This window comes from Phycodurus eques, chromosome 14, assembly GCF_024500275.1.
Source record: "Phycodurus eques isolate BA_2022a chromosome 14, UOR_Pequ_1.1, whole genome shotgun sequence".
Taxonomy (NCBI): domain Eukaryota; kingdom Metazoa; phylum Chordata; class Actinopteri; order Syngnathiformes; family Syngnathidae; genus Phycodurus; species Phycodurus eques.
This window is the reverse complement of record NC_084538.1, coordinates 21,417,452-21,431,311: the sequence shown is the minus strand read 5'-3', so window position 1 is coordinate 21,431,311 and position 13,860 is coordinate 21,417,452. Positions and strand designations below refer to the sequence as shown.

General features: G+C 43.7%; 1 protein-coding gene across 6 annotated transcripts in view; it reads left to right on the top strand.

The window, feature by feature from the left end:
* The first annotated feature begins 902 nt into the window (after positions 1 to 902).
* LOC133412763 (apoptosis-stimulating of p53 protein 1-like) overlaps positions 903 to 13,860 on the top strand; it is a 68,786-nt gene continuing 55,828 nt past the window's right edge. For all 6 annotated transcript variants that reach the window (XM_061696376.1, XM_061696378.1, XM_061696377.1 and 3 more), the window contains exons 1-2: positions 903 to 1,050; positions 13,615 to 13,762. In XM_061696376.1, the coding sequence (XP_061552360.1) occupies positions 1,042 to 1,050; positions 13,615 to 13,762 (157 nt within the window). In that variant the 5' untranslated portion in view covers positions 903 to 1,041. The remainder of the gene's footprint in view (positions 1,051 to 13,614; positions 13,763 to 13,860) is intronic.

The window sequence follows — 13,860 nt, the reverse complement described above, 5'->3', positions numbered from 1 at the left end:
CACAAAAAAAACAGAATGTGTGAGTGGCTGACTGACTGAGAGATGAACTTTCAACTTTAAAACGGTCGTCTGTTGAGGTTCCTAAAATACAAAAAAAAAAAAAAAAAAATCAAACTTGGACAAGTTCAACGTCTCCATCGTTGGTGTTGTTGGCTTCTATGGACACTAGAGGGCGCCAACGTCTCGCTTTTGATTTTTTTCTCTTATTTTTTTTTTTATCATGAACAATTTTTTTTTCGTCCAAAGCCTGTTTTATCGTTGACTTGGGTTATATAACCGAACAAGCTCTCATTCTGTACGAATATTCACTCGCACGTTTATTTTGTTTAGGGTTTCAAAGGAGGTCATTGGGTGACTAGCAAATAAAACACGTTCAGGGCGTCCACAACAAAACGTATCGAACAGACATTGTGTGGAAATGTTTGGTGAATACATCATTAAATAACCAAATTGTTATCGAGATGTTCTGAGGCTGATGTATGACGCGCGATAAAACTGTCGTCGGCTTTTACCTCCGTCTGCCAACAGGGGGCGACCTATAAGCGACTCTCCCATGTCTGAAAAATATTATGCCGGTTTTCTGTTCCTGCTCAGTGTTCGTTTTGAACGAGGGCATAAACCGTAATGTGTCGAGCGAGGGGGGGGGGGGGTGGAGACAGATGTGACGGATGAGCCGAGCGGGACGGTGACCCAGTTCAAATTGACAACACTGGAAGCTCGCCAACTGATGAGCAAACAATCAAGTGCTGTTGGTGGTGTTGTTTTTGTAGTTAAAAGTGCTATTGTTGTTTCTTAAAACCACGTGAGGCTTGCCTGGGTGAAACGATCAAGCATTAACAGAAGGAAGGAAGGAAGGAAGGGAGGGAGGAAGGGACAGGGGGAGCGGGGGGGTTGACAGGAAAGAAGGGGAGCAGGAGTTTTGGGTTTTCCATGCATCTGCAGGTCTGCTGCAACTCGGAGCAAGAAGTCTGGGACACACAAGGAAGAAGCAGCGACGAGAAGGAGAAAGTTCTTTTCTCCAAGCAGCTGTGAGCAGCAGTAATGTTGCCGGTGAGTTTTTTTTTTTTAATTATTATTATTTTTTTTTTAAATTTTGTATTTATTGTTTGTACTATTATTATTATTATTTTTTTAAATGATGGGATGAAGCACGAACTTGATTGATTATTGGCAGCCACGAAATAGCGCAACATGTGACTTCAAGTCCAAGTTGGAGGAGGAAAATGTTACACTGCTAGTTCAAATGTACTTTCATCTCGAATAATCATTGGCAGGTCATAGTTCATTGATTATGATGCCATCAGTCAGTAATAGATACGGACAAACTTGACCCTGCGTTTTTTTTCTGCGGAGGTGGTTGCCAGCCAATCACAGGGCACAAAAAGACAAAAAAAAAACAAAACAAAAAACAGCCACACCTGTGGACAATTTTGAGTCTTAAATTAACCTATCATGCACCGTTTTGGAATGGCAGACAGAAAACATGGAAAGGCCAGACCCCGGATTTGAACCCACAACCTCTGAACTGTGAGGGAGATGTGCTCGTCATCCACCATACCATCTGTTGCTAACTTCTTGTACAAAGGGTTTAACAACGAAGGGCTATTTAGTAGCTCGGAAACCAAGTCCAGGAAGATGTAACCAGGTGGTGTCGATAATCGTGGGGAAAACCACTGTGGCACACTCCATCTTTTATCACTGCAGTGTTGTTCAAAAGTATTTGCTCCTTGTCCAATTTTATCAAACAAATGTAAATATCAGACAAAGATTACCCATGTAAACATAAAATGCCATTTTTTATTTATTAAGAGTGGGGGGGGGGGGGCGAGACAAACTGTTCAAAGCCACCTGGCCCTGTGTGGAAAAGTAATTGCCCCTTAAACCTATTAATAGTTCAAGCCACCCTTATGGGCTGAAATATGTGCCACCACAAACTGTATTTGAATCATTTATATTTGAATTTGAATTGCTTAACTTGAAGAATTGCATGCAAAACTGAATTTGAATTACACCATTTGAATTTGTATTGTTTCGCTTGCATTCATTGCCTTGAAAAACTGAATCTGAATCGTATTATTTGAAATTGAATGTATTAGTTTTGAACTGAAGTCCAATAAACCTGAAACTGAATGTAAGTTTATAAAATGCGTTTTGGTTTCTCTGAAACTGTATTTGATCCTCACTGAAACGCTCTAGCTCTATATATTTTCGCATTGTTCAATTTCAGTTCTACAAATGCAGCTTCAAATTAGCTGTGACAGACATCCGGGTACGTCAGGAATAGCCATCGATCGCAGACACACAGATCGTCTCTTTGGCCAATCAGCACCTTCGTTTTTTTTTTGGAGCACGTAACATAGGGCCTCTCTGGAAAGTCAAATTTCCGAAACAGGTGCTTTTTTTCAAACATAGGAGAAGACAGTGTATTGTTTGGAACATATCAGACCGAAGTCAGGTATTAGTATGTCATCCGTTTTTTTTTTTTTTTTTTTTTTTTCTTCAACAAAATGTAATCCAGGCATTGAACTCTATGCCGTAGGCATTACTGACACCGAGGGATAGAAACAGCACACTGCACATACTGATACAGACAGCTCTGTTGAAAAACAAATTGGACTTCACTCCAGACCGACCAAAGCACGTGACAAGTGAAATTCAGATTGAGATCTTGACGAGATGTTTTTTTTTTTTTTTTTTATGGCTCTGTCAAATACTGTCATCCATGACGCCTGCGGCTCCATTGATGACTTGAAACATCTTGTTTACGCTGGAATATTTTGGGTGCACACGAAAAGCCGTCTCAGTCTTCTGAACCTTCCTATTGGATTGTTGAAGGTTGCAAGAAAGGATGATGCTTTATCCAGCTCTATGTAGAGGAACGGCCGGTATGCTGGAGATTACGTCCTCCATGGTGTTTCCGCTTGATTATCTTTATTTAAATCGTTTGGTTCAACGCAGGGTCTGATCTTGTCCTTGTGTGTGACAACCACCATAAAGCCGAGCCTCTCTGTGGGCTGGTCTACCTTGCTAATGTAGCCTCCCTCCTCCATCTCAGCTAATTTCAAAATGATGTTTTCTCTGAGCGCTTCTAGTTTCTGCGAACTGCATGCCCGATGCCCTTGGTGTCTGCATCAATTTTGATCATGTATTTGCCTGGCGAAATCCTTGTAGTGTGTGTTAGTTCTGGAAAAACATCCAGCCCTATTGGTTCTTCTTGCTACAGTGTGGTATTATCGGCAGCACGCACCTCGATTATTTTGGCACCATCCTGCAGGGAATCGAGCCGCGCAATTAGGCCTCAAGCTTCGGCTGTAGTAACGCTGAGTAGGTTTTCCTGAGCAATGTCCTTAATTTCTATCTTTGTTTCTGTTTCAGCGCCGCTGTAGTTAAGTGGTAGATTAACTGCAGCAACTGGTATCAATTTGTGCTTCGAGTATGAGCACTGGATGCTGTTTGAGAGCTTTCGCTCTCCTGTAGTGTTGGGAACGATAAACCAACGCGACCGGATATCCGTTCGTAAAGCTGAGAGATACAACTGTATCACCCCGCGCCTCGATTAGTCCCAAAGTGAGGGCGCGGGCGGCGGACCACCGCCCCCAACGCCCCAATGCTTCTTCTCGAGCCCATTCAGTCCACTTATGCGTTCCGTTGTTGGTACTTTGCGACTCCAAGAATAAACTACCAAGAGGACACACAGCCAGCTATGTCCCGAAGCCCATCGGCAGTCGAGCTAAGCTAGTCATCGCGATTTAAAGCTCAAAAAGTCAGTTAGCACTCAGTAAGCAGTACGATTGTTAAAACAAAACGGAAAAAAAAGCATTGCGTGTGTGCAGTGGCGGTCCTAGCTTGAACGGCACCATGTGCTAGACACCCCTTAGCTGCTAACGGTTGTTTGTTCGTGCAGATTATTTTCTGTACAAAACAAATTGTTGTGGTCTATTTAAATAATTTGATATTTGAAAATATAGATATATAATATAGTTTGTTGTTTATTTTTTTTTACAACAACAACAATTCTCAGAGATAAATGGTCTTTTACATGTTTGAAAAAAGGGTTAGACGAATGTCGTTTTAAAGAATTGGGTGAAGTTAAGTGAACTCAAGGTTCTTTATGATTAACGTCTACATCAACAAATGTTAACTATTTCATTGTTTCTGCACCAAATCGAATCATCGTATCGTATTGTTCCGCGCTTAAAGGTATCATTTTCGAATCGAATCGTAACCCGTGCATCGAGATATGTATCGAATCTGCCTCGTGCCAGAGATTCCCAACCCTATTCTCCTGGGTGCTCTAGTGAGTTACAGCTGTCCAGGGTCATGTTGCACTTTGCGCTGGCGTCTATTCTGAACTCCACCTACTGATCCAGAATGTTGATGTTTACCACCCATAAGATTTGCCAAAAATGACAGTCTGGAAAAATGCTGAGTCTGGTTGGAACGGCCACTTCAACCTGAGTACCATGCAGCAAGAATTTTGACACTTGACACGTGGTGAGTTGTGGCACACTACACTGCCCAGTAGTTTGGTTTGCAGTAGTGTGAACACAGGCGATTGCTGGACATTTTCCTTGATTCCATGCATTTTATTTTATTTTTTTATGTGGGAGTTGTGGGGGGGGTTGGAGGGTGCCATATCTAAAGCTGCTGTTTGTTTGTTTGTTTACCTGCTGTCTGTCTCTGTTGATAGGTTGCCGGCTGGGCTAGGCTGTGTGTATTTTGTATTGTACAAAGCTTTGGTCTGGTGGACACTGGTAACGTTGACACATGTGGATCTTCCTTGATAACAATAATCATTTCGTTTTTGTGACATTTCATCCTGCTGGGGAATCTCTTTCGCTTTGGACCGTGTTAAGTCTTCCTTCCAAAAGCTTCCCCTGCACTCTTTTTTCTGTCACTCCTGCTATTATAGCATCAATTTGCATCTAAGTTGTACTAATAGTCCATTAGAAGTAGCTTCAAGTCTTTCACAAAGTTATCAAAACTCTCTGTTGGGCCCAGCTTCCTTTTTATTATTATTTTCCCTTGACTTCCTTTGTTTGAAACGATGCCTCACTATCATCTCATTTTTCCTTGGCCTCATATAGGTGGCAAACATATTCCAAAATTCAACAGTATCTTAACTCTCAACATCAGCCCAGTCCAACGTTTTGTAGATTTTATTGCCTTGGTCACGATCCACAATCCGAGCCTCCCTACATGGTGTTTATTTTCCAACTGGGCAAGAGGAGCGTTGAAGACGAAATCCTGTGAAAAAGTACTGGTCCCCTTTGCACAATTCCTAAGATTTTGCATAGTGTCCCCACTCTAATGTTGAAGATCACCAAACGAATGTAAATATCCGACAACTATAACCCAAGTGAACTTAAAATGCTGTTTTGAAATGATGATTTCATTTATGAAGCAAAAAAACAAAAACAAAAAAATACCTCGTGTTACCTGGCCTTGTGTGAAAACGTAATGGCCCCTTAAACCTAATTGGTTGGGCTATCCTCAGCAGCAACAACTGAAATCAAGCGTGTTCTATAACTGTGGAGATATTTTGGCCCACTTCCTTGCAGAATTGTTTGAATTCCGCAAAAATGGAGGGGTTTCGAGCATGCATTTCAATCGGATTCAACTCTGGACTTTGACAAGGCCACTCCAAAACCTTCCTTTTGTTTTTTTCAGCGATTCAAAAGTTGACTTGCTGGTGTACTGGTCGCCAGCCAATCGCAGGGTACTTAGTCCATTTATTATTGAATTTTTATTGTTATTGTTTTTAACAGGACTATTTACAGTATGTTTCATGTTGCACCATCGGCCCAAGAAAGGTGAGGTGGCCCCCTCCCAAACCATCCGGCCAGAGGGGCCCAGCCCCAAGAGCCTCGCCATGGCTTACTCCATTATAATGACCATCAGGCTCTCTGACTGGCAGTGTTTGGCCCTACCCCGTGTTTGTGTGGCCCCTGTGTAATGTCCATCCATCCATCCATCCATTTTCTACCGCTTATCCGGGTCGGGTCGCGGGGGCAGTAGCTTTAGCAGGGACGCCCAGACTTTGTCATGGGTGACCCTGCCAGGGGCATAAAGCCCCAGACAACTTAGCTCCTAGGATCACTGGGACACACAAACCCCTCCACCACGACAAGGTGACGGCTCAAGGAGGGGCTGTGTAATGTCGTGCAATAAAAATCAGGCACGCCTGCCCTGCAGCCCCCTCCCCAAACTTTTTTTTTTCTCCTTAGAAACAATTATTACCTTTTGAATGATAACAACTGTCAATAAATCAAATACTCATCAGTAAAATTAACAGACTTTTCAACTCTTTCACTGCCAGTCCATCATGTTAACATGGATATTTGAATTCAACAGCCGTCAATGGCAGAGAATGAGTTTTAAATGAAATTCACTGGGGTAGGTCTTTACCATTATTGATTAACTCAATCAAATTGTATGAAAATTAACCATTTGAGCCAGTATGTATAATTTTGACAAAACATAGTGAAAATCAAAATTAAATTGAAACGTGTATACTCAATTCCTTGTTTTTACAAGTAAATGAGTACGTGTTTTGTATCATTATTCCCCCATGATGTGTTTGCGCAAACTTCTAACCCCATATCTCATCTCTTGTGTTCAACTATTTTAAGGACAGAAACAGTTAATAAAAATAGACCGTGATGTCATCTGATATCCTCCTACAGTTGACAAGTCATGATCTGGCATTGATTCATTAAGGACTAACATTGCTGTGATTGTTATGCTGCGCTTACGCAGATCACAATCACACATAGTGGAGTTGTGACTAAAATGACTTAAGTTATTTTTTTCTCACTGAGATGGCTGCCTCGTGTTTTAAGTGTTGACATCCGGTCCGTACAGAGATGGTACTTGGCTGTGTGTATACATGTATGCGTGTGAATGGCTGTGAGCAATAGAAGCTGGAGTGTCTGGAATGCAAATCACAAGCTTTCAATTGTGTTCTGCTGTGCTTTGTGCCAACCCCTGAAACACGTACACACAATAAATCAACCAGTCCTAAAATATACTTTATTGTTTCATCAGTTACAAGCTCTTTCCTTTGAAAAATCATTCAGTTTCCCAAAGTACTGTTTATATGGGCTCTGTTTTTGTAGCCAGTACAACTGTGGTGGAGCGCAAAAACGGCGTATCTTTTATTTTTGTGCAAGCGCAGGGCTTGGTGCGTGTTTTTGGCAATTTGGCATTACGGTCAAGCTGGGTGTTTCAGTGTAGGGAGGGTGTGTCCTTTGACATGTGCCCAGGGGCATGACAATTTGGTGGCAGGAAGTTGGTCTGAACATACGCCTGCTGGGTCCACATCTAAGTCCGGCGCAGTAGGTAGACCGCTGGTTTAATGTGATGTCAGATGTAATTTAAGTAAGAAAAATAGAATCAGCCTAGCTACCCTTCAGAAAGGTAAAGCAGAAGGGGGACTTGATGCAAATTTAAAAATGTGTGATCAGAATTTTTGCTTCTCAATGTGTTTTTATGAGGCGGAATGGGATAAGTAAACAACTATGTGACGCTAATGACAGACGTCTGTGTCAACCAGTAGGCATTCGTCAGCACATCCCGCCCCCTGAAGAGTTCCGGGAAGTATTTAAAAGACCCTCGGGGACAGGAGGAACTAAATAAACAGTGTTGTAAAAAGGGGGCAGACGGGGCGGTGGCCCCGGACGTAAACCCGGAGGAGGGCCTACAAGCCCCCCCATTGATGAGCAGCTTCAGTGGCATAAAAATCCCGTAGACGATCGTCTTTAGGGGGCATCAATGAGGCTGAATCCTTATACAGTTCCACTACAAATTTGAGAACGATAAATCACAGTTGTAGTCATCTGCAGGCTTCTACATTTATTTATAAATTTATTTATTCAGAAAGAGAGGTTTTTCTCATGTCTTGGCATTCAGGCGATTAACATTTTTTTTCATGCAAGTTCTCCATCTTTCGAGAACATCTGCTGACATGTCCTTTATGCACCTTTTATTCACCATGTGCTATGATGTAATGTAATATTTATATTTTATTTTAACTTTTCCCATTGTACAGTCTGTATATATATTTACTAGACTTTACACCAATTTTATCGGCCTGATCTGTATCGGCCGATAATTAGCATTTTATGCTGATCGGCTGATTGGCTTTAATGTCATAATTTGTCGATCCGATCAATGACGTGATTGATCGGCTACGCAAAAGACCGTTACGCCGCGTCGCCGTCATGCACAGTATATTTGAATCCAAAAGCTAGTTTATTTTGAGCCTTGTCACGTAGTACTGGAAATATTTGACGGCCAATGAAGTTATTTTAAAAAAAAAAAAAAAAAAAAAAAAAAAAAGGCCAGTGGTGTGGGACAGACAACACGTCTGAGTCAGACAACACATAATGCCCGGATCTGACGACAAGACAAATTTGCTCTTTCAGGATTTCACTATATCAGACTACTACAATAAAATCTTGTATTCCGATACCACCACGTCCCGTTTTTTACGATCATTGGGCTTTATCTTGTCAACTGAAATGCGACCGGATCCACTCGTTACCGTGGCAACGACAACAAGAGTGGACCGCGCCGACTGTATTATTAGGACAAAATGGGGAAAAACGTGTGTTGGTGGTCACCTGTGCTCAGGAGGTTCGTTTAAGGATTTCTTGAGGTATGTTCACGTGCTTTGAATAGGATTCAGCTCGCAAGCAAGCAACACAACGTTGTGTAGCCTAGCAAGCTACTGCTGGCACTGACGGTTGTACGTAAACATGCCGCCGTTCTGTCGAATCATGCTCTAAAGTTTCGGTGTGGGTGAAGTAATTTAATTGCAATAAAGTAATTTAATTACAGTAAGTTAGCACCCATTATTTCTGTCATGTTGCAATGTTGGTTTGACCTGACTGATTAGAATACACGATCTGACTATCCATCCATCCTTCCATTTGCTGAGCCGCTTATCCTCACAAGGGTCGCGGGAGTGCTGGAGCCTATCCCAGTTATCATCGGGCACCGTGCCGCACGATCTGACTAGAGCAGTGATTTCCAACCTTTATGGAGCCAAGGAACATATTTTAGACACAAACATGTCACAAAAAGTGGATATATTAATTTCTGTATTTACTTCCTGCCATCAAATAGAAGACCATTCACTTGTTCTGTCTGTCACTATGCCTCACTGGCATAAATAGATGAAGAAAGATACATTATTTATTGTAAATATATTTTTTTGAGCAATTAAGTACACAAATATGTACAGTAAATGAACAGATCATTTAACTAGACACATTCCTCCATCTTGTGATCGGATTGGTGATCGTTTTTTTTTTAAACTCGCTGATCGGCCCCAAAAATCCTGATCGTGTAAAGCTTGGTATTTAGACATCAATCAGACATCTATAGTCCGAATCCATAATGCAAAACAGCAAAAGATTTAGTTTTGGAATATGGTGGCAGATCAAATTAAAACCACAATTGAAAGAGGAATTTAAGATTGACACACCTTGTTGTAGATATCGAATTTTTGATATACATTTTCTTCTGTATTAATCATTAAAATTTGTTTTAATAGAATTGTTGAGGGCGGCACGGTCGACGACTGCTTAGCCTCACAGTTCTGAGGACCCGGGTTCAATCCCCGGTCCCGCCTGTGTGGAGTTTGCATGTTCTCCCCGTGCCTGCGTGGGTTTTCTCCGGGCGCTCCGGTTTCCTCCCACATCCCAAAAACATGCATTAATTCGAGACTCTAAATTGCCCGTAGGTGTGAATGTGAGTGCGGATGGTTGTTTGTTTGTATGTGCCCTGCGATTGGCTGGCAACCAGTTCTGGGTATACCCCGCCTCCTGCCCGATGACAGCTGGGATAGGCTCCAGCACGCCCGCGACCCTAGTGAGGAGAAGCGGCTCAGAAAATGGATGGATGAATTGTTGAGGTCCAGTGGTGGGAAAGAGGAGTAGGGGATATGTATATGCTATTTGTTCTAATTCCAAGAACCATCTTCCTCTTTCTAGTCGGAAGCACAGTTATATTTGCAATAAATGCACAGCCTTGAAATCTCATATTAAACCAAATGATTATTGTCGTATGGTTGCATTAGTTTCTACTCAGGCCACTGGAGTAAAAGCTTAACAAGGGGTCTCCAAGCAACAGCTGCAATGGATTGTGGGACGTAAATATCAGCTAGATCCATGCAACAACAAATCTGTTACGGGAGATGTATTATTAGTGTGTGTGTTTGTGTGTGTGTTGAGTGAAGAGATTGGAAATAAAAAAATAGGATAAGGAAGACAATGACATTGTTTTTGACTCTTAGTAATGACAAGCTCCTATCAAGCTTAAGAGTGCATTAATGTAATTGAGTCACAGCAGTAATATTTTTTGTTGTCATCGTTGTGACCAGTTCTCTACTTTGCTAAGCTAACTTTGTCTCCTGTAACAACAGCTGTAACAGAAGGGTCTGCATGTGCTTCGTGCATGTGCACCTAACGTGACTCCCTCGCTATATCACGGTTAGCCTGTTGCGGTTTCATTGCATTGCAGATTTTTTTTTTTTCATATTCATATGGTGCGTAATTCGCCATATCGTGGGATTTTGAGTGTACAAACATTAAAACAGTAAAAAAAAAAAAAAATCATTAAAACACATATTACAAGGAATAAAATGTACATAGTGTACTGTACAGTACACCTGTTTGGTGGGGGATCCGGAATTTAAACTCCGTGATAAACAAAAAAACTGGGATTACTGTATATGTTTGCGTGCGTGTGACACAGACAAATGAAGCTCTTTTTCCCAATGTAGCCTCTGCGTCTTGTCATTGATTGTGTGTAATACTGCAGGTTTATCAATTTGTCCTCTGTAATCTCTCCTGTCCAGAATCACGGCTCATGTGTCTGGACAGCCTCACTTTGTACCTATGCCCAGCACTGATGAGTCAAGTTCATATTTACAGTATCCATCCATCCATCCATCCATTTTCTGAGCCGCTTCTCCTCACTAGGGTCGCGGGCGTGCTGGAGCCTATCCCAGCTATCATCGGGCAGGAGGCGGGGTACACCCTGAACTGGTTGCCAGCCAATCGCAGGGCACATACAAACAAACAACCAGTTGCACTCACATTCACACCTACGGGCAATTTAGAGTTGTCAATTAATCTACCATACATGTTTTTGGGATGTGGGAGGAAACCGGAGTGCCCGGAGGAAAGCCACACAGGCACGGGGAGAACATGCAAACTCCACACAGGCGAGGCCGGGGATTGAACCCAGGTCCTCAGAACTGTTTCAGGTTTTCAGATGTGGGTTTCCTGGGGCGTGGAATGTCACCTCTCTGGCAGGGAAGGAGCCCGAGCTGGTATGTGAGGTCGAGAAGTTCCGACTAGATATAGTCGGACTCGCCTCCACGCACAGCTTGGGCTCTGGTACCAGTCTTCTCGAGAGGGGTTGGACTCTCTTCCACTCTGGAGTTCCCCACGGTGAGAGGCGCCGAGCAGGTGTGGGTATACTTATTACTCCCAGGCTCGGCGCCTGTACGTTGGGGTTCACCCCGGTGGACGAGAGGGTAGTCTCCCTCCACCTTCGGGTGGGGGGACGGGTCCTGACTGCTGTTTGTGCCTATGCACCAAACAGCAGTTGAGAGTACCCACCCTTCCTGGAGTCCTTGGAGGGGGCGCTGGAGAGCGCTCCTGCTGGGGACTCCATCGTTCTGCTGGGGAACTTCAATGCTCACATGGGCAATGACAGTGAGACCTGGAAGGTCGTGATTGCGAGGAATGGCACACCCGATCAGAACCCGAGCTGTGTTCTGTTATTGGAGTTCTGTGCTCATCACGGATTGTCCATAACGAACACCATGTTCAAGCATTAGGGTGTCCACACATGCACTTGGCACCAGGACACCCTAGATCGCAGTTCGATGATCGACTTTGTGGTCGTGTCATCGGACTTGCGGCCGCATGTCTTGGACACTCGGGGAAGAGAGGGGCGGAGCTGTCACCTGGTGGTGAGTTGGCTCCGATGGTGGGGGAAGATGCTGGTCCAACGTGGCAGGCCCAATCGTATTGGGAGGGTCTGCTGAGAACGTCTGGTGGAATCCCCTGTCAGAAGGAGTTTCAACTCCCACCTCCGACAGAACTTTGCTCATGTTCCGGGGGAGGCGGGGGACATCGAGACCGAGTGGACCATGTTCCGTGCGTCCATTGCTGAGGCGGCCGACCGGAGCTGTGGCCGCAAGGTGGCTGGTGCCTGTCGTGGCGGCAATCCCCGAACCCGTTGGTGGACACCAACGGTGAGGGCTGCCGTCAAGCTGAAGAAGGAGTCCTATTGGGCCTTTTTGGCCTGTAGGAATCCTGAGGCAGGTGATGAGTACTGGCTGGCCAAGCGGAATGCAGCTTTGGTGGTCGCTGAAGCAAAAACTCGGGCATGGGAGGAGTTTGGTGAAGCCATGGAGAAAGACTTCCGGACGGCTTCGAGGAGACTCTGGTCCACCATCCGGCGTCTCAGGATGGGGAAGCAGTGCACCATCAACACTGTGTATAGTGGGGATGGGGCGCTGCTGACCTCAACTCGGGACATTGTGAGCCGGTGGGGAGAATACTTCAAAGACCTCTTCAATTTCACCGACACACCTTCCCATGAGGGAGCAGAGTCTGAGTTTTCTGAGGCGGGATCTCCTACCTCTGGGGTTGAGGTCACCGAGGTGGTTAAAAAGCTCCTCGGTGGCAAGGCCCCGGGGGTGGATGAGATTCGGCCGGAGTTCCTCAAGGGTCTGGATGTTGTAGGGCAGACTGGGATGGTGGTCCCCCTTTTTAAGACAGGGGACCGGAGGGTGTGTTCCAACTACAGGGGGATCACATTCCTCAGCCTCTCTGGTAAGGTCTATTCAGGGGTGCTGGAAAAGAGGGTTATCTGCTTTGTTAGATTTGTACATACAGGTTTGCCCCTGACCATTGGTTCTGCATCCACTGCAATTTAATATTTCAATTGTCAGGAATTTTACACTGGAAATCTTTTATCTGATGCCTCTTGTACTTGAATGCTTTTAGTCAGCAAAAATTGGTTACAGATTTGCTTAACATTTTTAAATTCAGGGACTAGTGAGACAGCATGTGTTCTTCATTTCCAGTTAAAAATGTTAACATGAAACATTAGCTCCCTTATGAAGCTTTTTGGTGAATGATGTTCCCTTTTGGATTTGGGTGTGTGCATATGTGTGTATGTGGATTGGTGTTTGTGTACGTAATCCAAGATTTAGAGAATGTACCCCTGTTCAGCCTGTCTGCATGCAACCAGATCACATGCTCTGGATAGGCGTGTAGAATAATTTGAGATTATCGTAATCAGGTGGGTGGCTGTTGTGGTGTGGGAAATGTAAAAATGGACAATATATGTGGGTGGGAGAAAAAAGCAGTACTAAAAAAAAGTGTGACTCTGAGTTCATCTGAGAAGAACCCATCAGTCACCTTGCGTACTGTATTGCAGCACTATTGAATAGTAATGTTAATAATATCAATATTAAATATTCACAAATACTAGGTGTCATTAGCTCATCTGAAAATACCTGTTTTAGGGACCGGGAGATCAGGGTTCAAGACAAATAACAGCCTGTCCTTGTTTCTATGGTTACAGGTGATCCTTACAGTTTACCTCAACGACACCCAACAGATGCTGACTGAGGTCCCGGTTACACCTGCAACCAGAGTTTTAGATGTGGTGGAATACTGCAAAGAGGCAGGCGAGGGGGAGTGTCACTTAGCTGAAAAATGGAATGGTCATGGTGAGTCTGTTCTTGGTCCAACAAACAAATTATATTTGTCGAAGAATATAGTGTATGTATATATTTACACAATTATAGGAGCGATGCATGTTCACCAA